The sequence below is a fragment of the Neolamprologus multifasciatus genome, chromosome 14, assembly GCF_963576455.1.
Source record: "Neolamprologus multifasciatus chromosome 14, fNeoMul1.2, whole genome shotgun sequence".
Taxonomy (NCBI): Eukaryota; Metazoa; Chordata; class Actinopteri; order Cichliformes; family Cichlidae; genus Neolamprologus; species Neolamprologus multifasciatus.
This window is the reverse complement of record NC_140452.1, coordinates 2,469,146-2,497,054: the sequence shown is the minus strand read 5'-3', so window position 1 is coordinate 2,497,054 and position 27,909 is coordinate 2,469,146. Positions and strand designations below refer to the sequence as shown.

General features: G+C 46.7%; 2 protein-coding genes across 3 annotated transcripts; one reads left to right on the top strand and one right to left on the bottom strand.

Moving 5' to 3' along the window:
* Positions 1-5,752, top strand: LOC146502929 (olfactory receptor 52K2-like). Its single transcript, XM_085184102.1, has one exon. The coding sequence runs from the start codon at positions 688-690 to the stop codon at positions 1,678-1,680; it is 993 nt and encodes a 330-aa protein (XP_085040228.1). The 5' UTR covers positions 1-687; the 3' UTR covers positions 1,681-5,752.
* Positions 3,844-27,909, bottom strand: arrb1 (arrestin, beta 1). Of its 2 annotated transcripts, XM_085184097.1 has the most exons (16): positions 26,462-27,906; positions 13,345-13,375; positions 13,204-13,264; positions 13,061-13,105; positions 12,640-12,836; positions 11,531-11,590; positions 11,340-11,407; positions 11,047-11,182; positions 10,591-10,675; positions 10,442-10,514; positions 10,189-10,326; positions 10,019-10,102; positions 9,430-9,453; positions 9,225-9,295; positions 7,968-8,016; positions 3,844-5,956 (listed from the first exon to the last, which is right to left on the bottom strand). In XM_085184097.1, exons 1-16 carry the CDS (start codon positions 26,479-26,481, stop codon positions 5,845-5,847), a joined length of 1,254 nt encoding a protein of 417 aa, XP_085040223.1. In that variant the 5' UTR covers positions 26,482-27,906; the 3' UTR covers positions 3,844-5,844. The 2 variants fall into 2 exon arrangements, 1 of the variants encoding a protein (XP_085040223.1); XR_014877854.1 differs by lacking the exon at positions 3,844-5,956 and having other exon boundaries at positions 8,103-9,295; positions 26,462-27,909.

Below are 27,909 nucleotides of genomic sequence, written 5' to 3'. Positions count from 1 at the left end.
ACAGGTCACAGTTATCGGCCTTGTCCCTGTGCACGATGAGACGTTCAAAGACAATTTGGAACTGAAGAACATTATTCTGAAATTGCAGTTTTTTGCAGGCCTGTCACTGACCTGTTGCCAATTATCAAATGTTCCTCTCACTGTTTCTTACTTTTCCGGCCTTTTGTTGCCTCATCCTAACTTCTCTGAGACGTGTTGCTGCCATCAGATCAGATATCAGGAATATGTCCTCTGTGTTCTATTGTGAGTAAAATACGAGTTTGTGAGATTTAAAATCTTTGTATTCCGTTTATATTTTCAAAAGTTCCAGATGAACCAATGAACTAACTACTTATGTTGAAATACCTTTTTTTGGTCATTATTTACCAAAAAAACTGTTTAAAAGAAAAAAAAAGTAATGCACTGTTTTACAGCTACGGTTACAGCACCAAAATTCAGTGAACTTAAGCACAGCCGGTTCTTTCACACATGTCGGTAAAGGCAGACTGCACAGTGAGGTGCCCACCGCCAATTTAAATGAAATATGCTCACTGTGTGTGCAATCTTTTCAGCAGCCTTAAACATTTAATTGTGTATGGAAGAAGTGGAAAATTTTAGCAGGCAAGAACTGCATTTGGATAAGTCCCCGCGTCCTCTCGTCCTCTCCTCTGACTGTTTCTGTGTGGCCGTCTCTGTGCAGGTGAAGCCATGTTGGAAGCACCGCTAAGCAGAAACTTCTCCCATAGCACATTTGTGTTACGAGGGTTTCCCTCGCTGCAGAAACACCGCCGGCTGTTGGCGCTGCCATTTAGCGCCTCCTACCTGTTGGTGCTGCTCGGAAACTCGCTGCTGATGTACGTCATCTGCAGCGTGGAGAGACTGCACAGCCCCATGTACCTCCTCATTTGCACGCTCTGCTTTGTTGACATCCTGGTTGCGACAACCATCATCCCCAACATGCTCCTTGGCTTTCTGTTCAACTGGAATGAGATCTCATTGGTCGGCTGCTTGACTCAAATGTTCTTCATTCATTTCCTGTCCTCAGTGGAGTCGACCCTGTTGTTGGCAATGGCACTGGACCGCTACTTCGCCATCTGCCGGCCACTGCGCTACAATGAAATAATTAACTCCTCCATGCTGGTGAGGCTAGTGCTCTTCACGCTGGTGCGCAGCGTCTCCGTCATGGCGACGCTTGTAGGTTTGGCAGGTTCTCTGCAGTTCTGTGGTTCCAACGTAATCCAGCACTGCTACTGCGACCACATGGCGCTGGTCAGCCTGGCGTGTGACAGCACAAGCCGGAGCAGTGCAGCTGGCCTTGCTGTCATCATCTGCTTTGTAGGAGCTGACATACCAATTATTTTCTTTTCCTATATGAAGATACTGAGCGTGGTCTTGCGATCGGCAGCCGGTGAAGACAGCAGGAAAGCTTTTCACACCTGCAGCACTCACCTCATTGTTATAATGTGCTTTTACCTGGTGGGCAGCATCACCTTCCTCTCTCACAACCTGAACATCCCCATACCAACAGATATCAACAATTCCATGGGACTCATGTACATCCTTTTCCCAGCAGCAATCAACCCTGTCATCTACGGAGTACGAACCAAAGAAATCCGTGACAGCTTTCTGAGAATTTTCAAAAACAGAGCAAAGAAAATAATGACTGTGAAGGTTTCGTCTGCTGGAAAAGGAAAATCATGAAGCCCCTCTTCTGCAGGGTTTGGTTTATATGATCTTCATGAACCTCTTTTATGCAAACATACTTTTTTATACAACTAATGCCTGTAGTTTCAGACTCTGAAGTGGAAACAGGACCTTGGAACCATCCCAGAGTTTCAGATTATAGACGGCTGCTTTGAAATTGGGTCCGGCTCATATTACCAAATTTTTGCTTTTGGGAGTTCTTGGGTGCTGGAAAATATCCCGTCTGGGAACTCTGTTGTCCAGTTGGGGTACCTCATTTTTTAATAATAACAGAGAAACTTGTTGATGGGGAGGAAGGGCTTGCTGGAGGCCAAGTGTTGTTCTGTTACTGGACTTCTGTGCTGTTGGTCTATAATGAACATTGGTTGATTTTGTCATTTTTTACTACATGCAATGGCCAACGCACCTGTCTCTGACCTGGACTAGGTGGATTAAGGAGGATGCCAGACAGCCATGAAAAATGAAAGTGTGCTGGGAGGATCTGGGACGGGCCGTGGAGTGGAGATCTTCACCTCCTGCAAAACCTTTGCAGCATTATTCTGATGGGGGCCAGGGACACCGAGTCTGAATGGACCACATTCAACACCACCACTGCTGATGTGACTGAATGAGGCTATGGCTGTAAGGTGTTTAGGGCACGTCATGGCAGAGCCCCACCAGTAAACACTGGAGGTAAAGGGAAATGTGATGGTGAAGGAGTAGACCAATCAGGGATAAAGGGCTTATGGGACAGTTGGCATGTTTAGGCAGAGTACGACCATGACATGAAAAAAGAGTGGGAGTTTTTCAGGGAGTGAGGTATTTGCTGCTGCTCTTGTGACCTAAGCGCAGATATGCAGCAGAAAAATCAAACTGTGACTGCAAGGTATACATGAGTCTGAAAACCTCCTGCAAGACGTGTTATCTGAAGTCTAACTGTTAATGAATGCTCAGGGGTTCAGACATGCTGTCGAAAGCATTTGCAGTTTGGTGAATCACTATAAAGCTTCTTTAAAAGGCATCTCTACAATTAACACATTCATTCATTTCCTTAAATGGAACACCCGGCATTAGGCATTAGCACGAGTACTGTATTTTTCGCACTATAAGGCGCTCTTAGAATTATTTAATTTTCTCAAAAATTGACAGTGTGCCTTATGTATGAATTCTGGTTGTGCTTACTGACCTCGAACTGATTTTATGTGGTACACGGCGCTCAAAACTCTGTCAAAAACGTTTCGGTACAACTTTGGTTGCTACAAAGTCGCACTGTAGTCAGGAGCCTCGTGGAGTAATCTGGGTCCTAAACTCCGTCAATTTCAGGTCCCAAAGTCAAACGAACACTGCAGCATCACTAAGAGTTTAAAACTGTCTAAATTCTTTCATCTTTAATAAAAGTGTAACAGGTGTAACAATTAAGTTTAACATCCAGGCATCCATGAAAACAGAATTTATTCAATTTAAAGGAGTTAGAAGTTAGCAGGAAGTTAGCTCACTAGCTTCCACCTAAACATGATATAGCATGTTCTGACTGAGAGATTTCTGAAAAATTTCAAACGTACAGCTCTGCTATCACTTCCAACATAAATGAAGACAGAAAACTAAACAGCAGTGACGTTTGTAGGGTTACTGAAGTTGGGCTAGCTGGTATATAATGATGTGCTACGTCATCGCTAGCTACACTGCTATGTTAGCATAATAAACACAGTAAAGCTGGAGGATGAACGCTAACTCTTTTCCACTCGATAAAAGTTAACGTGAAGGTTCCTGATGGTTAGAGACAAATGCAATCGCATAGCAGGATGCTGTAAATGGACCAAACTTCAATCAGGAGAACAACTGAGATAATCCATCCACAATACGAGGTCAGTTAATATACTGCAACGACGTGGGAATAGAGCAGCTGCAGAGAATTCAGCATTAATGAATCAATGGTACAGAAGTGGAGGAAGCACGAAGAATGAGTTGAGTAAAGTTTGACTTATTTGACTGTTTTGTTTCGCTTAATGCGCCTTATAATCTGAAAAATATGCTAGTCTTTATCTGCCTTCAGCTTTCCCAGCATCCTCCTCTGTTGCACCAACCTTCTGCATGTCCTCCTCCACTACATCCATGAACCTCCTCTGAGCACCTCGTCGGTTGAAAAGTTCGTTTTTGTTTAGTTTCATGAATCCAGACAAATGGGGACACAAACGTCCTTTTATTTAAGATCCAGTGAAATATACAAGTTTTCCTCGCGCCCCGCCAAAATGAACAGTCAGACACAGCTGATGTTTTCTGTTTTTTCTTAAACTGTACGTTACAATGCAAAAACTGGTTTCAGTCTGACTTTAAAGTAAGCAGAAACACATCTTACCCCTCATACAGGATGTTTGAGACTCTTTTACTTTGAATCATCAGACTTTTCAAAATAAAGGTTTGCACAATTTCTTTACCTGCTCAAGTCATACGATACGACATATGGATGGATGACATCCCTGCCAATTCTCTTACAAATCATTGATGAATTTTTATGTGGATTGTCTTTCTTCAGCACAGCCACTAGTTTTACTTTGTTTCTGTAAAATCAGCCGGCACGTAGGGATTGCCCATTAGAGCGCTAATCTTCAGCGGTCTAAGGAGCCATTTCCACAGGCCGAGAGACCGGACAACGACCCACTGGCAACATCTGGTTATTGTTCACCAGCCAGCTGTGAGTGGTTAATGTAAAAGAAGGCCGCTACGCCACAAACCTCTCTGTGACTGCCTCCATCACCTGTAGTTTGCATATAAGACGTCGAGTCATCTGCAGACCAGAAAGAGAGGTCGCCCTCAAAGTAAAAGTTGCATCTTCCATGCAAACTTCAGGCAACTGAGGCAATCTGCCACAGGCCAGAACAACCACAGGAGGCTTTTGTTGCAGCGCCATATTTCACCGAGCAACAGCCACTCGCCACCCAGTCACCAGCAGTGTGTTTGCTAGGAGGCCTGTGTGATGACCTCTGACCGCAACCCTGTTCTCTCAGATTTTATTTAGTGAATAAAATATTTTCCATTTTGCTTGATGTCTCTGAGTTTCAGTTCAGTTTCAATAAAAGATCTTTCGGTTTATTTTCAGTTTTAAACTTTATTACATTTAAGGTAAGTGAAGATTTACTGGGTGACGAAATGTTTCGGATATTTCAGTAGAAATTTAACATTTTATTAGCTTCAGAATTAGCCTGTCTCACTAAAGTGACTCATAATTATCAGAATGTTTGAGGAAACAAAATATATATCTCTACAGTCTTAAAAGCATTCACAACGATCAGGCCACAGTTCGAACAGTTGCTCTTTCTGCCAGATGTCTGATTGTTTCAGTTAAACAGAGGTAAAGGTAACAAACACGTAAAGGATGCCAATTATATTTGTCTGACACATGTATCATATTAAAGCGCAGCGTTTACTTTAAGGCAACATGAAGCCGTGCTGATTTTAAAAGAAACGAAGCGAATGGACGACCAGCGACTACCTGAAAGGAAGAAAATCGTTCATTATCAGCATGAACACATGAAACTGTATGCTATTTAAAATCAGTTTGATTATTCATGACATTAATAAATCATAGGAAGTATTTATTCATGCAAACTAGGCCACCGGTTGCTGTTAAATGGTCGGTGGCTCACTCTGACAGTTTGAGGTCCTCTTGTCGGGCGGGGAGGCCCAGCAGATGCTCTGCAGCTTCAGCAACACCGACTACAGATGGTGACTCAGCAAAATCCTCCATCGGCTGCAGTTTGGCTCCAGTGGCAGAGGGTTCAAGATCAACCGAGGCTGGCAGTGTTGTTTCTAAAGACGACCCTCTGATACAGAACTTTAAACTAATCTCAACACAACTTTACATCTGTTTGGTCCCTAATGGAAACACTTAGAACAAAGAGACATTAGAGGCATGCTACCAGCTGTCGTTAGGAGCTGCCGGGTCGGCGCTCCGGGCGACTCCGTCGGAGCAAAGAGCCGCTCCGATGTCTAGGCTGCAGTATTCTAGTTTTGTTTTTTAAACACCTCAGCGGGACTCAGAGAGGACAGACATGAACGAGCACACAAACACGGCACCACCGAGTGTTTAAAGGGTGTCCAGACTGTGGTTTGACCTAAAGGTGAACTCCATTAGCTCCACACTACACACAGCAGCAGAACAACAGCTGCAGCGTCTCCTCCCCTCTATCTGTCGTCCAGTTTGGGCGAGTCCACCGGCTCCTCGTCTTCATCCTTGTCGTCTTTTGCTCCGATCAGCCGCTGGCGGGCAAAGTCTTCGAAGATGATGTCATCGTCGCTGAGGGAGGGAGAGGTTATGGAAGTTAAATCAGAGACGTTAACTTGGTCATATGAGTTTAAAATAAGTAATATGGTACTTATTAAATGTTTATTGTTTCGTATCCTTGGTTACCAGCGTGGGGAGCGTTTTCTGTAACGTCGCCGCACTAACGTCTTAGTTACAGTTAGTCGATATTTTACTGGTTAGCAACAAAAAGTTCTCAAACATTTTGTGAATTCAACTTTGGTTTATGGACGTGATCGCGCCGAGACTCGTTTACAAATCAGCTGATATGAGACGGCTTTGTGTTCAGGCTGGTGAGCGAAGAAATGTGTCCGAGCCTCCAGATTTCATAAACATTTGTGAATATAATGAAATAAAAAGGGAAAATAAAAAAGTCCAAACATATAAAATCAGTCCTGTGAATTTTTTTCAAACTATATTTACATTTTTTTTTTTTCAAACTTGGTCTTTCGTCCCACTTTTATATGACAGGGCCACATTAAGTCCTGACAGGGACTAGAAAGAGAGAGCAGATTTCTCCTGTTTTGGCTTCCTGTTAAATCCAGAATTCAAAATCCTGCTCCTCACATACAAGGTCTTAAATAATCAGGCCCCATCTTATCTTAATGACCTTGTAGTACCATATCACCCTATTAGAGCACTTCGCTCTCGCTCTGCAGGCCTACTTGTTGTTCCTAGAGTATTTAAAAGTAGAATGGGAGGCAGAGCCTTCAGTTTTCAGGCCCCTCTTCTGTGGAACCAGCTTCCAGTTTGGATTCAGGAGACAGACACTATCTCTACTTTCAAGATTAGGCTTCAAACTTTCCTTTTTGCTAAAGCATATAGTTAGGGCTGGACCAGGTGACCCTGAATCCTCCCTTAGTTATGCTGCAATAGATGTAGGCTGCCGGGGGATTCCCATGATGCATTGAGTTTTTCCTTTCCAGTCACCTTTCTCACTCACTATGTATTAACAGACCTCTCTGTATTGAATCGTATCTGTTATTAACCTCTGTCTCTCTTCCACAGCATGTCTTTATCTTGTCTTCCTTCTCTCACCCCAACCGGTCGCAGCAGATGGCCCCGCCCCTCTCTAACCCTGGTTCTGCTGGAGGTTTCTTCCTGTTAAAAGGGAGTTTTTCCTTCCCACTGTCGCCAAAGTGCTGCTCATAGGGGGTCATATGATTGTTGGGTTTTTCTCTGTATCTATGAAGCGCCTTGAGGCGACTTTTGTTGAATTGAATTGAATTAAACAAGACTAAAGTGGAAAAGTTTTCTTCTGCTCTGACAGCGAAACAAGTGGATAAACCCTCCATCCTCTTTACTGTGACCATCGATATCCTCACATCTGTCCATTTTATTTTGTACCAACGCGCCCAGTGTCTTCATCGCCACACGGTGTTTACATGCTGAAAGAGGCGCCAGCAGCCGCGCCACTTTTAAAACAACAACTTTAACCGATGTAAGAAAGCTACCATGACCCCGCCCTGCCATTGAGTAATGAGATTAATAATTACAGACGAAGCTGAAGACGAGGAGACGGCAGAAAGAGTGTTTCACTGCTTTTACTTCTTCTTCCCCCTGTACAGATGTCTGAGGTAACAAAGACAGGAAGTGGAAATATTCGTTGGGCTGCACGGAAAGAGGAAATAAAAACACACAAAAGAGGAAGTGGCCTCGCTGTTCTGTATTTCATCTTTGCAGCCGGAGTCATTTCCTTTGTTGTTGCGTACGCATGAAATGATAATGAGTAAATTGCAGCGTCGGCTCGCGGCGCTCGCGTTCGGCTGTGCTGGCAGCAGAACGAGTTTCCAGTTTAAAGGCCATTTCCTGCAGCTCCCACAGCAGCACGCATTAAGACGCATTAAGACTGAAACTCTGGAGACGAGTCCATCACTGTTAATGCTGCAGCGGGCGCAGAGGAAACCTGTCTGCTGTCAGTGTTATTGATGAGCCCGTAAACCAGAGCAGAACCAATCAGAGTGAGGAGGAGAGGCGGCGGCGAGACGGGAAGACGGCTGCTTACTTTGTGTCAAACTCGATGAGGTTCGTGTCGACTGGAGCCTCGTCTGCAGCTGTGGAGGAGCGAGAGATCACAGTTACACACTCGTCTCTGTCAGATTTATTCTTCTCACACGACTCGTTTAAAATCCCCACACACCCTCAATCTGAGCCCGACACCGGTCGTGACGCTCTGACCTGTCAGACGGCCCCGTGGAGCGCCGTCTTTGCGTCTGGAGCTCAGGTTTCCAGCTTTACTAAGGGAGACCTGACGACTCCGAGCAGCTCAGCTCAGCTCAGGTCTGGAGGAAGAACTGCAGCAGGGCCGCAAACACGGATTTACGTGGGTCTCTAGCCGATTGGCGGCGCGGGAAGACCGAGGCTGTGGGCAGGGGAGGAGCCAGATTAAAGGCTCCAAATCCCAGTATCACACCAGTGCATTCAGTTACTAATAAAATATGCCTCTGAGGGACGCCGGCTTCACTTAGTGCATGAGTCACATGACACGCCGAACTTTGATGTGAGCGTGGACGGCGCCTGCAGCAGAGAGAGCCCTCCTCTTCCTGTTGGGTACACCTGTACAGGTGGCCAGTCTGACGCAGGGCTAACACAGAGAGACAGACAACCACTCACGCTCACGTCTGTGGGCGGTGCCTATCTAAAGTCAGTATCTGTGGGAGGAAGCCACACAGACACGGGGATAAAGGCTCGGCTGGACTCAAACTCAGGACCTTGCTGCTACGAGGCAACAGTGCTAACCACTGCTCCACCCTGCTGCCCACAGAGATGAGAACCATGGCTCTGTGGTCGGGCAGATCCAGCTAATGCAAAGAAAGCCCGGCTTTGTTAAACCTGACTCAGAGGATGCTCCTGTGTCTGCTGGGCTGAACCTCCACGTGTCTCCTGCACCTTCGCCACCGTCTCATCATCTCCTTATTTACATTCGTCTTCTAAGCGTGATCACCGCTGCAGTTCTGCATCGTCACCTCCCACTAGTGTCTCTATTTTACAGCCCTAGCAGCGCCTCTAGAGGAGAAGAAGAAGAGTGCCGATGTGTCAGCCTTAAACACCTGAAGATGAATCCACAGCAGTATATTGTCTGTATGTGGACATCATGAATACTATTACACTGAACATCATTAATATGCTGCATTACAAATGTCTGCTTTCGAGGTCAGATGACGCTCTGACCCTTTGAACCTGCGGCTGATAAAATGATGCGTTACATCATCCTTTAACTTCCTGTGTGTGTGAACGTCAGCAGGAACAGGAAGTGTCTCACCTTCCCTGTAGAAGGACTCCTCTAAAGGCTTCGGGTGCATTAACGTGAAGGGCAGCTCGACCGAGACGTCACTGAAACACAGATCATTGGTAACGACACCGACAATCCACAACTACTGAAAGCATTTATGACCACGTCACACTGAGGCGTTCATGCGATCTTTGTAACTCTGTGTTTCCATCAATGCGAGAACATGAAAGGTTACCTCGCTGCCAGATCTCCAAGGAGCCTGAAATCAAGAAAAAGAAAGAGTTTCAGCTTCAACACAAGAGCACGGAGGAGTTATGATGCATCCCAACGCTGTGGACATTTTTACATCTTTCAAACAAATACAGATGCAGATTTGTTTTATGGTGCATGCAGTTAAATTATCTCCAGTTTAGAAATGGGAACTTCTGCCCTCTGATGATTCTGCAGGATTTTAACTCTTTAGGCCACCAGGTCGATCAGGCGACCGCGTGCCACACGGCTGATAGCGCCCGTCCGGTTTGAGTCCGAACCCCGGGCTTTGCCACATGTCTGCCCCCTCTTTCCTGTCCTTTCTTCACTGTCTGTCAAATAAATAACAATTGTGTTTGTCACGAGCTGAGGGGTCTGATTTGTGGACGATATAACCTCAAGCTAAAACGCCACATTCAAAGTCTGTGGGATGTCTGTGTATTTCCCAGAGAGCAGAGCGTCACACGACGGCGTGACAAACAAGGGCTAACATCTGAGCTCAGGGTCAGCAGGCGACCACAGGACTGCGTTTGAATGAATTTTAACATTTAAAGCTCCTCTCGCACGATACTGACCCGCCACGAGACACAACCAGCTTCACTTTGACTTTGTAGGACACGATGATGCCGAGGATCTCCTTATTGGCTCCATCTCTCAACCTGCAGACAAAATATTCACACGTCACTCTGCTCGGCTGTCTCGGCCCCGCTGGCAGCGAAGGCGGCGCGAAGGCGGCTGGACTCACAGCGTGCTGGACGCCAGGTTGGTGTCCTCGTGCTTCAGTTTTCCGTCCAGAGCGAGACCTCGTTTCTCGCGATTGTTGGCCAGAAACGGAGTGAGGGTGAAAACTTTGCAGAAAGTCGAACTGGGAGCCACAACGTCACTGAGGAGAGGGAGATACAGAAGCGTCAGCTGATTTCACGTTAGCGAGCTCGTCAGCAGCGTCACAGTTTCTCGCTTACTCCAACTTAGTGTCAAACTTTGTGGATGAAACTCACTCGGACTCCTCGGTGGCGACGGGACATTTGTACTGAGCCGTGTTGAACAGGCAGATGTCGGCGTACTGTCGCACTGTGGACACAAACATCAGCATTTAGGAGGACGTGGAGACGTGGAGACGCACACAGGAAGCAGCGCCCTGACTTGCCTGAGATCTTCATCTTCTTCACGGTCTTGTTGGTGTTGTTGGTGACGTGAACGTTGACGCTGATCGGCTCGCCGTGGTAATAGATCTGAGACACAACAGACAGATGACCTCACGGCTCACGACAACCTTTAAAACATTCACCTGGTTAAATCGGCTTACGGGCTTAAAGTTTGCGTTATTGGGGGCGTGGCCTCCCTGACTGGCAGGTGGATGGTGACGCCCAGACCTCTGCACCTTGTTTGTGAGTTGGAGCCTATTGGAGCATTTCTAATGACATCATGTGACCAATAACATGTGTGCTGGGAGGTCGCCGCACTAACAGAGCGTCCCGGAGTCTGAGCTCCAGTTTCAGTGAAATTCAAAGATTTGATTGGCTGTTACTCTGATGAGCAGGCAAACACTTCTGTTTGATGAGCTCTGCTGGCTGCTGGTTGGACTGAGTGAATCAGGTGTTACCTCCTTGTCCAGCGAGGCCTCCAGGTGCAGCGGTTTGTCCGACATCAGGAACTGTCTGGTGGTTTCTGCCGTCGGCTGAGGGCCAGGCTTCTCCGGAGCGTACTGCACCTTCCTGATCACCAGACGCACAGAGTTCCTGCAGCAACACAACATAGCTCATTTATTTCAGAGTGGATGTGTCCCAGATTATTCTGCTCACTGTGTGTGTGTGTGGGCACGAGCGCTCTCAGGTTCATTCATAATTCACATCCTCGCTGTGCCGCTCGGCCAGACTGCGGCTGACTCACGTTTACCTTTTGTGGATCTTTTCTTCAACATTTTCGGCACAGAAAGCTTTCACCTCAAAGTCGACTCCGCAGGCCTGAGGACACACCACAGTCATTTAAATCCACCTTTGAAAGGAGCTTCAAACCCAGAGGGTCTGCACGGCGGCACGAATCGAGCACAAAGCAAAAGAGAACGACAGTGGACGCCGTGGCTTTACCTTTCCGGTGTCCTCCGGTCCCGGCTGCAGGGTGACGGAGCACGGCAGGTTCAGGGGAATCTGAAAAGATATGAAATATTCAAAACATCTGAAACATTTATGGCGCAGAGCAGAGAGCGAGGATACTGCGGGCTCCTGCTCCGCCGTCGCTTCTCTTTGCTTTTCTGCATTTTCTGTTTTTGAACTCCAAGAACAAAAAGTTCCTGCTCTGGGAGACGAGAACGTGAGGACGGGAAGCTCCCAGAGAAGACGCTGGTCACATGACTCAGTGCGTCATGATGGATGATGTTAGGTGATGAAGCATCATGCATGAGGCAGCGTTTTAGCTGTTGTTTTCCAAACTAATTGAATCATTTATTCATTCATATCTCAGCGAACAGCTTCATCAGTATTTTCTACTAATGGAAACATTTCCATTAAGTCCGGGATCCTGTTTACATGGATCTTTGTCAACTTTCCAAGTAATTTCTCACAAATTGTTCAGAATGATGCAACGAAGACATTTGATATCCAAGACTTCAAACGTGGAGCCTGGCAGCTCGGCACCAATAACACCGGAGTTGGTGCAGCACGCCGAGAAAGAAACTTAATATTAACATCTTTGGAACGTCCAGTCAGAGACGCCTGATAACCACTTCCTGTTAGTGAAACGTGTGACGGCACGTGTCTGTTCACGCGTGTTTTGACTGTGGCTGATGGCAGGGTGTCGTGATCGCCTGTGGTTTGTATTGAAGACGCCAACTTGTCTGCCAACACTCGCTATGGACTCTCCGAGCTGCAGTAACTGTTGCAGTAGTTGCAAATTTGCCTTCAAAATAAAAGCCTTTTGAAATGTGTTGGCTGCAGTGGGAGTTTCACCACGGCTCGGGGAGTAAAACAAACTGCAGAAACCATGGCAACCAGCATCATCCTTGTGATGGCAAACACCCAGCGACAGCCAGCAACCTCAGCACCAACCGGTCGGGGAATAATCATCTCCCCCTGCGACCGGAGGCTGCCAGGAAGCTGGTCTGCCTGCATCCAGCAGCTCTGTGGAGAATAAAAGCTAATGAAAGATGAGACGCACTCTGACACAGACCAGCGGACAAATATTCAGGCGGCCTCCGTACCTCGAAGGTGAACGGGTAGGCGTGTTCTCCCAGTTTTTTAATCAGACGTTCCTGAAGACGAGTCAGCGTCTTCTTCTCTTCGGTGACCGGAGGAAACGCCTGGATGTTCGCCACAAACAGGTCCTTCCGGAACGTCAGTCCGAGGACGTCCAAATCCTCGCGACCATAACGGAACGCACACGTCAGAGTCACAAACACTGATGAGAACAAAGATAATCAGTGATGGAAGCTGATTAACAGAAACATGTTGCACATTAATGTGAGACGCCATCTTCCTGCTCGTTCACAACATCACTCGTGAAGCAGCGTGCTCTGATAACAGCAGCCAGTGAGGTTTCTGGGTAACGTTCACATCCACAGCTGCAGCGATTGCTCTGAGCAGCAGCTCAGCTTTCAGCTTTACCGCACTCGGGCTTCTCACCTTTCCTCTCCTTCAGGTACTCCGGGTCGATCAGAACGACGCCGTCTGCAAGGAGAAAACGAGATCTTCAGGAAAGTCGCTTTTGCTTCAAAAATCAACTTAAATTTAAATGTGATGGAACCACAGACTGAACGAGATCTCACCGACAGGCTCCACCCGATCCACGTGGTCCACGAAGTCTCTCTTCCCCAGGTAGACGGTGAGCTGAGGGAGGAAGAGCTGCTGTTAATCAGCCTGAAACGGGCATCAGCAAACTGTCACACCTGCACTAAAGGAGGACTCACCTTTCCATTGGGGCTGGCTTTCTTAAACACTCTGCAGACAGAGAGAAGAGCACAGGTCACGCTGTTTCAGTATCTCATACTTTTAAATAAAACTGTCCAAGTCTGGAAACAGTGAAACAGAGCGCGCCACACTTCAGGAATACATTTTAAATTGTCGGAGTTTCTTCTGTTTTAGCAGCAGAAGTGATTCATCACATGACCCCTGCCTGTAAAACGCGCCTGGAAGCATCAAAACTGCCCAGAAAACTCAGACTACCCCAGCTTAGTGAGTCCAGGTGTGCTGCCAGATGTTGGTGTTGATGTATTTTGGGTTTCATGAAGCTCGTGTTGCTCCTGACCCTGCAGATGTGCTCCAGCCCTGAGCTGCGTTCACTCCTCTGAAGGCCACTGTTGGGGAGTAATGGAGTACATGTACTGGCATTACATATGTAAAATACAAAATATGAGTAACTGTATTCCGTTACAGTTACCGTTTAAAAAGGTGGTATTCAGAATACAGTTACTTTGTTGAAATAAATGGATTACACGGCGGCTGTCCACTCTCTGTTTTTGGTGATTCTACCTGCGGCCGCATAATGACGTGAAGAAATTTTTAAAAAAAAATTATTATTCAAAAAATGATTTGATATGAAAGCAATAAGCAGAGTGTTACAGGCATCGCCCTGAAGAGTGTAGCCCAGCTGTAAGTAAGCTATTAAGACTCGACTGTACACCGTGTTCGTGTTTTCCTCTGAAACAATAAGTTCCGTTGGAGCAGCCTTTCAACGCCTCTCTCTGTCTCCAGTGTTGCCAACTTAGCGACTTTGTCGCTATATTTAGCGAGTTTTCAGACCCCCTAGAAAAAAGACGTGAAAGCACATATCGCTTTTACTCTCAACAAGCAGCGGGTGCTGTAACGCAGTCAGTTCTTCTTTTACTCTTATGCTGTTTTGTGGATCACAAGGTTTAAAACTACTTATAAACACACACACACAGTAACTCCACCAGAGTGCCTATTTCGGGTCACTTTTGCCGGTCCAAGCCCGGGTAAAGGAGCAGGGTTGGAATTGTGACATTAAAAAAACAATAATTGCTAAAATAAATTTAATTTGTAGTTCTAAATAAATTCTAAATGCATTTAGGACATTTTTTACTCACTTTATGTCTCTTCCACGATGTTATTTCTCTCTCCAACAACATAGGTTACAATTACATTAGCATGACCAATTATGCAAATTAGGCGATGACGTCATTTAGCGACTTCTAGCGACTTTTAGGACAGCCAATAGCGATTTTCCTTACTGAGGAGTTGGCAACACTGTCTGTCTCTGCTAGCAAAGTTGACCCAGACAACAAAGTAAAGCTAGTTTTCAGCTACGAGCCGACACAGAACCCACCGTATTAGCCAGAGGTCCCTTTACTACGGTTCGGAGCCGCGGACCTTCAGTAACAGTAATAAATCACAGCAATAGTACATTCATGTAGTTGTAAACAGCATGATAATATATTAAGTAATCCAAAGTATTCAGAATACGTTACTCTCATTGAGTAACGTAACGGAATACGTTACAGAATACATTTTGGGGCATGTAATCTGTAATCTGTAATGGAATACATTTTAAAAGTAACCTTCCCAACACTGTCTGACACGTTGCTGACCTCCTGAAGCTTTGTCTCTTTTCTTCAGACCAAGTGAACCTGAAGGTGGCGTCCTGCCTGCACCGGCAGAGCCTCGGGAAGGCCCTGCTCTCCACCCAAACGTCACAAACATCATCTTCATTATGAGAACCCCAAAAGGTTGATTCTGTTCATGTGGACGTAGCATTTTCAGCAGAGGCTCAAACCTCAGTCACAGTGAAACTAACCCACTGAATGAACAGCGGCAGTGCGAATGTTTGTAAGGTTGTAAACCTGAAAACATCCAGATGAACAGAATCAACCTTTTGGATTACTGAGCGTGCATGGTCACATTCATTATCAGAAGCTACTTTGCGCCTGTTTTGTGTATCGTGTCAGAGCGATGACGAGCACCGGGCTGTGACCAGCAGAGCTCTCAGCTGTGCAGATGTCTGAGCTGAGAGTGATGCAAGAAGAAAAAGTAAGTCTGTCTTCAGACGGGCTGCGAGTGTCGGAGATGACGTCTGATGTTTGGGACCCTGCACAGTCACATATTACAGAGGGTGTGCCGTCAGCAGCTTCCTCTCTGCATTTCTGTCTAATGCTGCCCGACAGCGCGACGCCCCTCTCCCCCCTCCCGCGTTAATGTTGTCATAAATTAGCTGCTGTGGCTCCATTAGCTTTCAGCTTCCTCCTGAGTGGCTCTTCATCAATCAGCAGCATCGGGACGCCGTTTTTAGCCGGAAACCGGAGGGACTCCTGGGAGCTGCCCACTGCACGATCACCTGCTCACCACACTCTCTGCAATTAGTCCAATTAAACTTTAACACGGAGCAGCTCTGCATCTGAAATCACGAATCAGGCTGAGCGGCTGGAGGAAAGCACCGGCTCCGTGACGGCAGAGACGTTTATCGACCTCGGGGCTTCAAATTGATCACTTCTTGATTTTTAATCACAGCTGAGCGAACGTGTCGGTTTCAGACAAGGCAGGGACAAAACACGGCGTCCTCACAAACCGCTGTGCTAAACACTGCGCGTATAAATGCTGGTGTTTGTGTGAAACGAGAGAAAAGATGCTGAAAGCTTCGGGAACAGGAAGTGAGCGTCTGAGAGAGTGTAAACACGATTAAAGATTCATTGAAAGAGCAGAGCTGAATCTTCAGAGCCGAGGATGCGGTTAGAGCTTCATCGCACAGACAGTCAGTGCAGGGTTACAGCACGAGAGGGGCTCACGTTTCCTCTGAACGCCAGTAACGACTTTATCACATCAAAGACGCCAAGACAGACCAGCAAGATGTCAGAGCTCCTTTTAAGCAAATGTTATTACATTTTTCCACTTTTCCCTTTCAAGCTGCGGCCACACAGGCAGAGCTGAAGCACCTGCACAGGTGCACCTGTTCAGAACCAGCACTGAACCAAACCAGCTGAAATCAAAGACGTCGTGTGTGGAGAAGCACCTGATTCTGACGTCTTCCTGCTCCTTCCTGTTTTCACGTCAGTGCTCAGGTTCATCCAAAGTGACCCCGGTGCCTCTGAGGCTCGTTCACACGTGAATAAACACACTTCCTGTGTAAGAGCGCGATGTGCGTCATCATCATTGCTCCTTATTGTTGGTATTATTGTTGTTATCACTTAACCCTCTCGAGGCAGGCGTTGCAGATTTGCAACGGTTAAAAACGAACAACCTGATTACTGATTACTCAGAAGTACGACTGCAGGTATTTGTTTGTGCGTTAGCAACAAAAACGTAATTTGAGCCTGAGAGGGTTAAACTGATGTTTGTGTCTATCAGTAATCCTGAATATTGATGAATATTGACGCGTATGGAGACATTTCTGTCACAATAAAAACGTGGATTCTTCTTCATTTGCTCTCTTTCTGAGTCAGGAATAAGTTTGGTGCCTTTGAGGTCTTCTCACGCGTCGTGGTTCGCTCGTGGTCGGTGCAGGTGAAGCGGCAGCTGATCGATCCGTCGCTCTGGCACAGGGGCAACGCTAACTGCCCGATCGATGCCTGATTGTTGTGTCAGCTCTGCAGCAGCAGGCGGCCGATGATTGAAGACTCCCTCGATACCCAAACTGCAGCAGAGGCTCAAACCGGCTTTTTCCGCCTGCTCAGATCTACGACCGTCAGGTGTAACTGGACTGTGTCCGCGTTCCCACCGAGCTGCTCCTCCGTTCTAGCCCTCGGCCGGCTCAGCGTTAAAGTCGGACCTGGTTCTGCCGGGCTCAGGAACACGACTGAAAACCACCAGCATGAACGCACGAGGCTCGGCCTCGCAGAGAGCAGGCAAAGGAACGAGATCCTGAGAGTCGCCTCCTCTGAGCCCGAGCTGGTTTCAGATTATATCAGATCACAGATGCTCCGGTCTCTGGGCTGCAGAGGGGAGGGACGTTTATCACACCAGAAACACGGCAATCCAACAGAAACATCTGGCAGCCATTAGAAACATCTGGAGCTTCAAACAGTTGTGAGCAGTGTGAAAATAAAACCCACTGTGGGGAAATAAAGACACATGTGTCCTGACTCACACACCTGAACGATTGTGGAAATCAGTCACTGAAGATGTTTCACCAAGAACCGAAGGGGAACCGAAGGGGAACCGAAGGGGAACCAGCAGCGCGGTAACATTTTAAAGCTGCTTTGGTCTCATTTAGTCAAAATCACCCCATCTGGAGCTTTCCCACGGAGGAGTTTACACGAGCAGCTCAAACACAAACCCTTTATTCCATTTTCTACTAAACATGAAACTCTGTGAAAAGCAGGCTGGAAGCTGCAGCTCTCACAGTTACTTTCTCAGGTGATTTATTCTTCGTTCTGTGTGTTAAAACTGGGAAAAGCTGCTGGAGGCTCCGTGAATCAGCTCCTCGGGTCCTCCTGCCAACTTTAGCTTTGACTTTAAAATCCCTGTAATTACTTTTAGGGCCTGGCACAGCCTGACTGCAGCATTAATCAATGAGCTGCTGATCACACTTACCGCTGACAGCTTTATTGCTACAGCACCTTTCAACTGTGAGCAAAACCTAAATCTTTATATAAAACAAAACGATATAAAATAAAGACGAGGCCACGAGAACTGAAACCCAGCCCGTAGTTTGTTTTTTAAAGAATAGAATAGAATAGAATAGAATAGAATAGAATAGAATAGAATATCTTTACACAGGAAAGATATACATACACCTGCATACATACAGATACACCCATACAAACATACAGGGGGGGGTCCAGGGTGTGAGGGGTCCTTGATGATGATGCTGCTTCCTGCTGAAGTCTGCCAGTATAAATGTCTCTGAGGGTCAGTGAGGTGCCGATTGTCTGCTGCCCTCACCACCCGCTGCAGTTTCCTCTTGTCCTCCATGGTGCAGCAGGAGGTCAGAAATCTCTCGATGGTGGAGCGGTTGTGGTTAATTAGCAGTCTCTGGGGTAACTGGGCCTGACGTAGTTTCCTGAGGAAGTACAGCCATTGTTGTGCTTTCCCTACCTGGAGGGAGATGTTTGTGGACCAGGTGGAGATGTGGACTCCGAGGAGCTTAAAGCTTTCTACCTCCTCCATCAGTGCAGAGGGTGGAGCGCTCAGATCGCTTTGTTCTGCTGAAGTCGATTACATCTCCTTGGTCTCGGCTGTGTTCAGGTTGTTGTCGTCACACCGTCGCTTCAGATGCTGAACCTCCTCTCTGTAGCTGAATCATCGCCCATCAGTCCTTTGATGGTGGTGTCATCAGCAAATTTTATAATGGTGTTACTGGTGTGGATTGGTGAACAGTTATGGGAGAAAAGTGAGTATAAGAGGGGACTGAGGACTCACCCCTGTGGGACACATTCAGAGTGAGGGTGGAGGAGGTGTGCTCTCCCATCCTGATGTTCTGGTGTCATGCAGGAAGTCCAGTATCAGCTGCACAGTGAGCTGCTGGGTCATGAGTTTAGTTTATTAACCAGTTTGTGGGGTTGACCTGTGTTGAAGGCAGAGCTGAAGTCCACAAACAGCATCCTCACACAGGTGCTGCTACTGTCCAGGTGTGTCCACCTGTTTGCCCTGTATGTAAACTGGTGTGGGCGGTCCTCCTAATACCACGAACCAACCAAAAGTAAAAGAGGAAATATCCGGTAAGAGTCAAGCTGAAGGAACGCAGCGGTAACTCAACAACCGCAGCATGCAGAAGAGCATCTCTGAGGCCAAAGCAGCAGCAGGAGACCACAGCGCTGGAAACTGAGGTTAAAGTTCACACAAACTCACGAAGGTGGACCACAGAAGGTGGAAAAACGCGTCCTGGTCTGATGAGCGCCGATTTGCGTCTGCGTTCAGCTGCTGCAGGTGTGACCGTCTCAGCGCTCAGATCTCCTCACGCCGTGGAGATTCTCATCACGGATGCAGATGCTGCAGCAGCTGTGTGCTGATGTCACAATGATGTCATAACGACGTGAACCAGCAGAGCTCTGCGTGGAGCAGCACCTTTTCATTGCCTCCCTCCTGATGTTTACAGCGGTCGTATGTGAAACGAGGCACAAAGAAACCCGAGAGCGTGACGTGGCTCCGTCCACTTCTCCTCCACACGAGCTCTCAAACAGATTCTGGGGCTGACGCTGCTTCCTGTGAAAACCTCCTCAGAGAGTCTCCCGAGCTGCTCTGTATGTCTGACCGATCAGCGGAGCTCGTTAATATTCTCCCGACACGACTCATTCAGATCATTGAGCCCGAAAACACAGAAACACTCAGACGACGGCGACGGCAGCGCAGAAACGCTCCGCCGCCGCATTCACCATCAGCATGAGCTGAGACATGTTTCTGCACGTCTCCTTTATTAGAGCTTCATTTTAGTGCGAGTCACAAACTGAAAGAAAAGGATGTGTGTGTGTGTGTGTGTGTGTGTGTGTGTCAGATGACCAGCAGTCAGAGAGGCAGAGGCCAAGCGTCCATCATCGCTACATCCTTCTCAGAAAAGACTTCATGTCACGGGACAGCGACCCTTTAATGTCTCAGCCAATCCGGGCTCTGATGGCGGGTGCAGCCGTCTAAGCAGACCTTTAAGAGGAGGACGGCTCTCAAGTGCAGGCAGAGATACACAAGCAGCTGTTTGAAGACACCTGATCTCAGCCCAGACTCTCTCAGACGAATGTTAAGAGCCCGATATGCAGAAAAACATCAACTGACTAAAGATGTGCAGGAACCAAAACTGCTCGAGTTCCTCATCAATAAGCCAGAAAGTCCCGGTTGCATCTGAGCATGCCCAGTTGGCCTGAAATACAGTACAGTGCAAAAGTTTTAGGCAGGTGTGAAAAACTGCTGTAAACAAAGAACGCTTTCAAAAATATAAATGATTGTTTATTGTCCCTAAATGTATCCTGCAGGACAACGAGCCCGAACACACAGCCATGAAGAACTATCTCCAGTGTAAGTACTGGAAGTGATGGTCCGGCTCCACAGAGCCCTGACATCAACATCATCGCGTGTGTCTGGTTACATGAAGAGACAGAAGGATGTGAGCAGATCCACAGAAGGTCTGTGCGTAGTTCTCCGAGACGTTTGGATCAACCTATGAGCCGAGTGCTCAGAGTGCTCAGAGTGCTCAGAGTGCTCAGAGTGCTCAGAGTGCTCACACCAAATACTGATTTCTCTTTTGTTCATTGGATGAGAATAAATGATTAAAACTTTTATTTTGTTTTGCAGCTCTGTCACTGAGGACCAGTGTTGGTCAAGTTACTTGAAAAAAGTAATCAGTAACTAATTACCGATTACTTCCCCCAAAAAGTAATCCCATTACTTTACTGATTACTTATTTTCAAAAGTAATTAATTACTTAGTTACTTTTTAAAAACATGATTTACACCCTGAATAGGTGATAAAGCGATAGATCTTTCAGCCCAATTCTACTTTTTCTACATAATCCTAAGTCTCTTTTTAAAACTTGTTTTATTAGTTTTAATATTTTAATACTTTATGCATCAAGCAAAAATTTAATTATCTGCAACATTCTCTGACTGGAAGAAATTAGTTTAATATTTAAACCTATTTTCTGCACATTCCAGCACATAAAATAAAATAAAATATTTTTTTTGTTTACACTCAGTCTTTCAAATAGACGCAAGTAAAACACAGCAGAAAATAAATAAAGTCAAAGACTAGCGGTCCTGTTGCTCTATTTTCACGTGTAAAGCAGGAGTGGGGTAGGCGGAGGTTTACCCTGGTGCAGGTGTGCAGCGGTCAGTGGAAGAATCCGCGAGTTTCTCTGTGAGTTTCCCATTACGTCGTAGCTACTCGGTGCTTGTTTGGAAGTTTAGGGGTTTTTTTCGGTGTAAAAAGAAGTTTTCTTCCCACGCACAACGGACACTAATGTTTTTGTCACTTTTTATGGAATCAAACTCAAAGTAAGGTCAGTACTTCCACGCTTTAAACGCTGCACGCTCATACTCTCTCTGCACTCGATATATGATCCATTGTTGATCTGCACACAGCTGTTGTCACGAACGTCGCACTCGCTTACGTCACTGTCATGAGACATTCTCGCAAAAAATCACGGTTTTAGTAACGCAGTAACGCAGCGTTCCTACGGGAAAGTAACAGTAATCTAATTACCGTTTTTGCAATAGTAATCCCTCACTTTACTCATTACCTGAAAAAAGTAATCAGATTACAGTACAAGTAACGCGTTACTGCCCATCTCTGCTGAGGACACACCTGCAGGGTGAGCAGCACTGATGAGTTACAGGATGCACACTGTCCACATCCACGAAAAACTACAAATAAGACATATTTAACCAAAACGAAAGAGTGCTGCCGTCACGTCACAATATAAAAGATAAAAGACCAGGACTCTGTGGGACGCTGGCCTCGATCATGAGGGGGCAAAAAGTCCCAGAACCAAAATCTGAACCTGAATGATGATGTCATACCCCACCGGCTGTAAGATGAGCTACAGAACCTCATCCAGGACTCCCCACCTCCAGCCTCGGTCTGAGGAGAAACCTGCTGCTGGTACTTGCCTGGTTACAACAGCATCACGGTTGCTAACAGGCTCAGGTGTGTTACAGTGCTACCCACCTGGTTTGAAGTTCTGAAGACATCCTGGCTGTGAGCTAATGTTTCAGAGTGGATGGGTAACAGGTTGTTTTCAGTCTGTTATGAAAGCCTGTGTGAAAGCTACGCTGTGGTTATGTCACACCGTGATGGTGACGTGCGGCAGAGATGAACCTGCACAGCACTTTCAGGTGCATCTGCTCGTCATTGCCATTAAACGAGTGACGTTTTCATCCTGCGGGGTTTTATAGCCAGCTCTCAGCTTTAACTTGACAGCTTTGCTGGGAGGAATGTGGCTGCAGGGTGTTTTCCCAGCGCTGTGCTTGTGTATAAGTGTTTGATTCACCTGCCAATAGGGGGCAGAATGAGCAGTCTGTGCTACATTAGCACCAGTTTTGCAGAAGCAGCGTGGGGCAGTGGGGGAAATCACTGCACCTGCAGCGTGCTCGGTGTTTCTGCGACACTGCTGAGGTCTGAGGGGTGGAGCGCACTCCGCTGGAAGCTGCTGCTCACCTAAAAACAAAGGAAACTGAGGCTTTGGGCCGACTTTCTGATTCCAGTTCTCAGTGGACCTTTTTCCTTCTGACCCGGAGGTGTGTGTGGCGGCCATGATAGGAGTCAGTGGATCCTCCAAATAACAAAACGTTGGTGAGATGATAACACTGCTGTCGATGCTACGAGGGTCGTCACAGCTTTAACCTCAGACTCAGCTGAAGCTTCCTTTATTACCTCCTTTAGTAAAGGATGCATCAGAGCTTCCTTTATTACCTCCTTTAGTACAGGATGCATCAGAGCTTCCTTTATTACCTCCTTTAGTAAAGGATGCATCAGAGCTTCCTTTATTACCTCCTTTAGTAAAGGATGCATCAGAGCTTCCTTTATTACCTCCTTTAGTAAAGGATGCATCAGAGCTTCCTTTATTACCTCCTTTAGTAAAGGATGCATCAGAGCTTCCTTTATTAAACGAAAGGAGATGATGCCATCCCACAATTCACAGCAACAACACATCAGACCTTAAAGTAAACAAACAGGTCATCATGTGACTTACTGCTGAGTGTCCCACCAAATGACGGCCATCTTTGATCGACCACAGGTGAGCTCTCACCGTGTTACTGTGTGCACGTGCACACCGTCTGCACACGGCAACCAATGAGAGCACAGCAGGTATCTGAGAGTTTTGTAGTCCATCCGCAGGACTTTGTAGTTTCACCGCAGCAGAGCCTCATTATTATTATTAACAGTCTGTTTAAGGACAGCTGATCCTCCGAGTGCCGCAGTCCTCCTCTTCAAGTCCTTGTAAACAATCCTTCACATCTTTACTTCCACTGAGGTCAAGGAACTATTTAACCACAAATCAAGACTCATCTGTTTTCTGCAACAAGAACTACAGCCGCTGGATGTTTGCACCGGGAGGTTCTGTTGTTCCTGCAAGCGTGAAGTTCCATGCTTCACATTTAAATTCAGTCCAAACGGGTACAGGAGCCAGTCTGTGCACCACAGTGGATTTTAAACACAGCCCCATTTCAGGCGCACAGACTAACAACATTTCTAACTTTTATGATACTTTTATTGGGTGAAAGTGTTTAGCAGCAGGACACGGCCACATGCCACACTCGTTCAGCTGCTTCCTGTTTGTGGGCCTTCAGCTTTAGTATTTAAACGCAAACAAGTTCAACACTTAACCTGCTTAAATTCTCGTGGAATAACGAGGGAACAGGCCTCGCTCGCTGATCAAAGTCGTCTACGTTTGGAGAAGATTGACTGTATAAAACCTACACAGGAACAAAATAACAAACACGTGAGTGCAACACTAAAGCTCCTGACCGGTTCTCACCGCCACGAGGAGCCTTCACACACGTCACAGCCAAGTATCCCAGAATGCATTGCACACAAAACAGCAGCAAAGCTGGAGTAAACTTCATGCTTCTGTTGTTGTGCCACGAAAGTCAGTTTTAAGATATTTTTGGGGAGAATTTAGTTGTTTAGGCTTCATATCTGTGGGACTCGTCACAGGTTTGAGTCGACTGATCAAAATATTACCAAACTGAAAACTCCAGGGATGTTTTTTCACCCTTGTCTTGGATGTCTCTGCGTCTCACACAAATATTGCTGCATCTCGACCTGATCACACACCTGAAGGATGTCCTAAAATGCTTTAAGCTGCACACTTTGTCATTGTTTGTCTCTTGTAAGCATTGGAGAGACGATGACTCAGTAGTCCTGTTGTAGTTCTCTGAAGTGCATCGCCGGGGGCGTACGCATAGTTGGTCTCTGCAGATTGGTCAGGCAGGCGTGAAGACGTCCACACCAATCATCAGCTCACCATCTCATGAAGAAATCTACATCACTAGCAGATTCGCAGACAAGCACACGCCCACATGGTGGTCCTTCCATGAAGCTACACCATTAGTGTGCATAAGCTGCCGTTGGGGGCGCCTTCCCCGTGCTACGGTCTCATTGGTGGGACCCAGTCTCATTGCCCCATCTAGGAAAGGTGTGATTCCTCCATCACCACAGGCTTTCAGCACACTGTTGAAGGTGGAGGATTATGGATCGGACCACCAGCTGGTCAAATTGCCTCTAGGCCAGCGGTCCCCAACCCCCGGGCCTCGGACCGGTGTCCGTGAGTCGTTTGGTACCGGGCCGCGAGAGTTGAAACTCGGGTGTGAAATGTCTGGTTTTCAGGGGTTTTATTGTTATTTTGTTATCGTTTTTTTCATTAACTCGGTTTTCCTGGGTCTTTTCACGTGTGTTATGAATAAATCTTCTTTTTTTCGGTACCGGTACTAGTTTTATTTTGTTGTGTTTATCCGCGACACCTTAAAGGCTGGTCCGTGAAAATATTGTCGGGCATAAACCGGTCCGTGGCGCAAAAAAGGTTGGGGACCGCTGCTCTAGGCTCCAAAATATTTAATTTGGCCAAAGTGCCAGCGAAGTCCTGACACCGAGGATCCCTGAGTTCTCAGTCTGATACTGGGAATGCAAATGTGTGATTCTTCCTTGAAAAATATCAGCTGTGGAACAAATAAGCTGATGTTTTGATCCAGCTTCCTGTTAGGAGGCTCTTTCAAAGCTTCGCCTAACCTGAGATTGTGAAGTTCCTCTGGTGGGTGTACAAGGAGTCAAAGAGCAAGTTAGCTGACACTGACTGTAATGGACTAAGAAAGGATTCTGAACCCAAAGCTGTAGTTCCTCTGACGTCCAGCAGAGACAGCAGTGAGTCCACCTCACAGCCTGATACACAAGCTGTTCGGTCTCTGTGGATCATTTCTGCTTCATAACACTTTTAATAACGCAGATAGATTAAAGTTTGCATTATTAGGGGCGTGGCCTCTAAGACCAACAGGTGGATGGCGACACAGGCGGCTGCAACTGCTGGCTGGCTGCTAGAGTTCCTCTAAGCTAACTCGAGTCCCTGCACTGGACCTCTGGACTGTTGCTGTCGGAGGCTTTTGGAGCATTTTCAATGGCGTTATCTGACCAATAACGTGGCTGCTGTGAGGATGTTGATTGGATGTTACTGATCAGCAGGTGAAGAGTTTCATTAAAGCTGGTGGAGAGGTGAAACATAAACCCCTGTAACCTCCGAGCACAGATCCAGAACTTGTCCCAGTAAATCAGTCACGCTCTCCTGTCAGAAACATGGCGTCTGCTTTCTGTGGTGATGCTGGAGTGATGACACGTGTGTTAGGAGGCTGCAGGTGTGTTAGGAGGCTGCAGGTGTGTTAGGAGGCTGCAGGTGTGTTAGGAGGCTGCAGGTGTGCTGCTTTATTAGTAGGCGAGAGCTGTTCAAGTCCTGTTTGGACTTTTGTATTTCAGTCTTTGGGTTCGGGCCGTTTCTTTCAGTTCAGGAGAAGTTTGTCATTTTCATTGTAACGGTCACAGAGATGCACAGAGCGCCGGCCTGTCTGAACGTGGTCACACCCTGATGTGTACCTGTCATCGCCACAGTCTAGGATCAAATATTTTAACTAATAAAAACTAAAAACAGCCTCTTCTGATTTGGCTTCCTGACACACAGTTAAATGTTTTCCTGGTTTTTCTCTGAATGTTGTAGTTTTGCAGCTCTGTGACTGCAGGTCTCTGTCGTGCACTCGGAGTAACAGCGGCTGTAAAACACGAGCTCGCCTTTAAACCCTCCAGATGACGCGTGAATGAATCAGAGTGACACACGCTTACATACTTTTACTACAGTATCACTACAAGGACTGGCAGTGATATATTTCTCTGGTAATCTTGTTTCTTTCACAAAGATGGGTTTCCCCCCATGTTTCCTGTGTCTGACTGTCAAAATAAAAGACAGAAAAGCCCCAGGCAAACGCAGCAAACCTGTCAGTGCCATCGAGACGTCACAGTCCTCGAGGTTCGGACACAACATTATGTAACGTTACAGCAACACACACACACACACACACACACACACACACACCTAACGGATCGATCTGCGTGACACACACACACACACACGTTTATCAGGGTGCATTACTGCACACACCCATTAAATCTTACCTTGTTCCTTTATCTCCCATCCCGACGATGTCGACAGCAGCCGGGCGGAGAGATGATGGAGGAGGATGGATGGATGCCGTCACCGTGGAAACTGAGGGCAGGATATCTCTCTCTCTCTTTCTCTCTCGCTCTTTCTCACTCAGGAAGCCGTTGTCATGCCATCAGAGTCTCCTCAGCAGGAGGAAAAACCTCCATCTGAGCTGCGACTGAACGAAGGACTGACTGAATCCACCGCTCTGCCCCTCCTCCTCTTTAACTCGCCTCCTCCTTCCTCCCTCTCAGCGCCTGGCAGGCTCCCCCCCTCTCTCTTCTGTCAGACTCATTAGCAGTAAAACATGTTAAAACAGGAGAGACCCAGAGGACACATTATATTTCTGTCTGACAGGAGCATCACACTGACAGCTGGACTCTGACCTCCACCCTCCTTACATCTGTCCTTCGTTAAATAAATATTTATTTCCTCTAAATTTGGACGCTTTTCCAGCCTTGAATGTTTACAGCCCGAGGAAGTCGCTGTCATTCTTTCTATGAACAATCACTGCCAGCTGCGCTGCGTTTAAATTCAACTGTTTGCTTGATCCTGAGTACTGACTTAAGCGTATTTACGTCTCGTCATTAGTGACTTCTTACAACCAGTCGCCCCCTGCTGGACATTTAGTGCTGTGTTGTACTCGGGTTCAGTCACATCAGTGTGAAGAAGTTCAGGTTTCTCTCTCATCATGCTTTATAAATGTCTGGGTTCGCACCACAAGCCCCTGCGTGAGGCCCACTGTTTTTATTTGTTCACATTAATCTTTCGGACTCTTTATATTTGCGTCCTGCAGTTCCCATCTCATCCTGCTGCTCTTAAATCGCGAGTGATGGAAGCTTTTAGTTTGTGCAGAAGGGGAAGGGCGTCTGTTTCAGGGGCCTCGGGATCTGGTCTGAGGATTTCATGGGTCCAGTTTTCCTTGGGGTGGTTCACAACTGCGCACATAAGCAAAGCTGTGGAATTAGCCATCGATTGACATCCTCACCTGTGACTGAAGCTATGGGTACTCAGGCCTAGTTTCAAAGAGCAGAGGTAACCCCAAGCTAGTATTAGACACCGTTAGTGATGTAGTTGCTCCACCTGCTGTCCCAATTTCATTGATGAAGATTGTGAAAACTTTCTTTGTTGAAAAAGTCAGCGATGTCAGGAACAATATGTCTCCTGTGTCTCTCTTGTCTGCTCCAACCCCACCTCCTGTTATTTTAGAAAGGTTTTTAACCTTTTTTAACCTGTGTCCTTACCTACCTGGTCAAATTAGTTAATTTGATTAAAAAGCGTCCTCCTGCTCTCCTGATATTTTACCTGGATCTTTGTTTACAAATGTCTTTCAGTCTATCGGTCCCTGTGTGCTCACAGTTATCAATACTTCATTGGTTTCTGGTCAGGTCCCTGTTTATTGTAAGAATGCTGTTTGTTA

Excerpts from the sequence above, each read along its gene's own strand:
- LOC146502929 (XM_085184102.1), top strand. The coding sequence starts at position 688 with ATGTTGGAAGCACCGCTAAGCAGAAACTTCTCCCATAGCACATTTGTG.
- arrb1 (XM_085184097.1), bottom strand. The coding sequence starts at position 26,481 with ATGGGAGATAAAGGAACAAG. Across the intron at positions 13,376-26,461 it reads ATGGGAGATAAAGGAACAAG|AGTGTTTAAGAAAGCCAGCC; the intron begins GTAAGATTTAAT and ends CTCTGTCTGCAG. Across the intron at positions 10,103-10,188 it reads AACCTGGCGTCCAGCACGCT|GTTGAGAGATGGAGCCAATA; the intron begins GTGAGTCCAGCC and ends TTTTGTCTGCAG.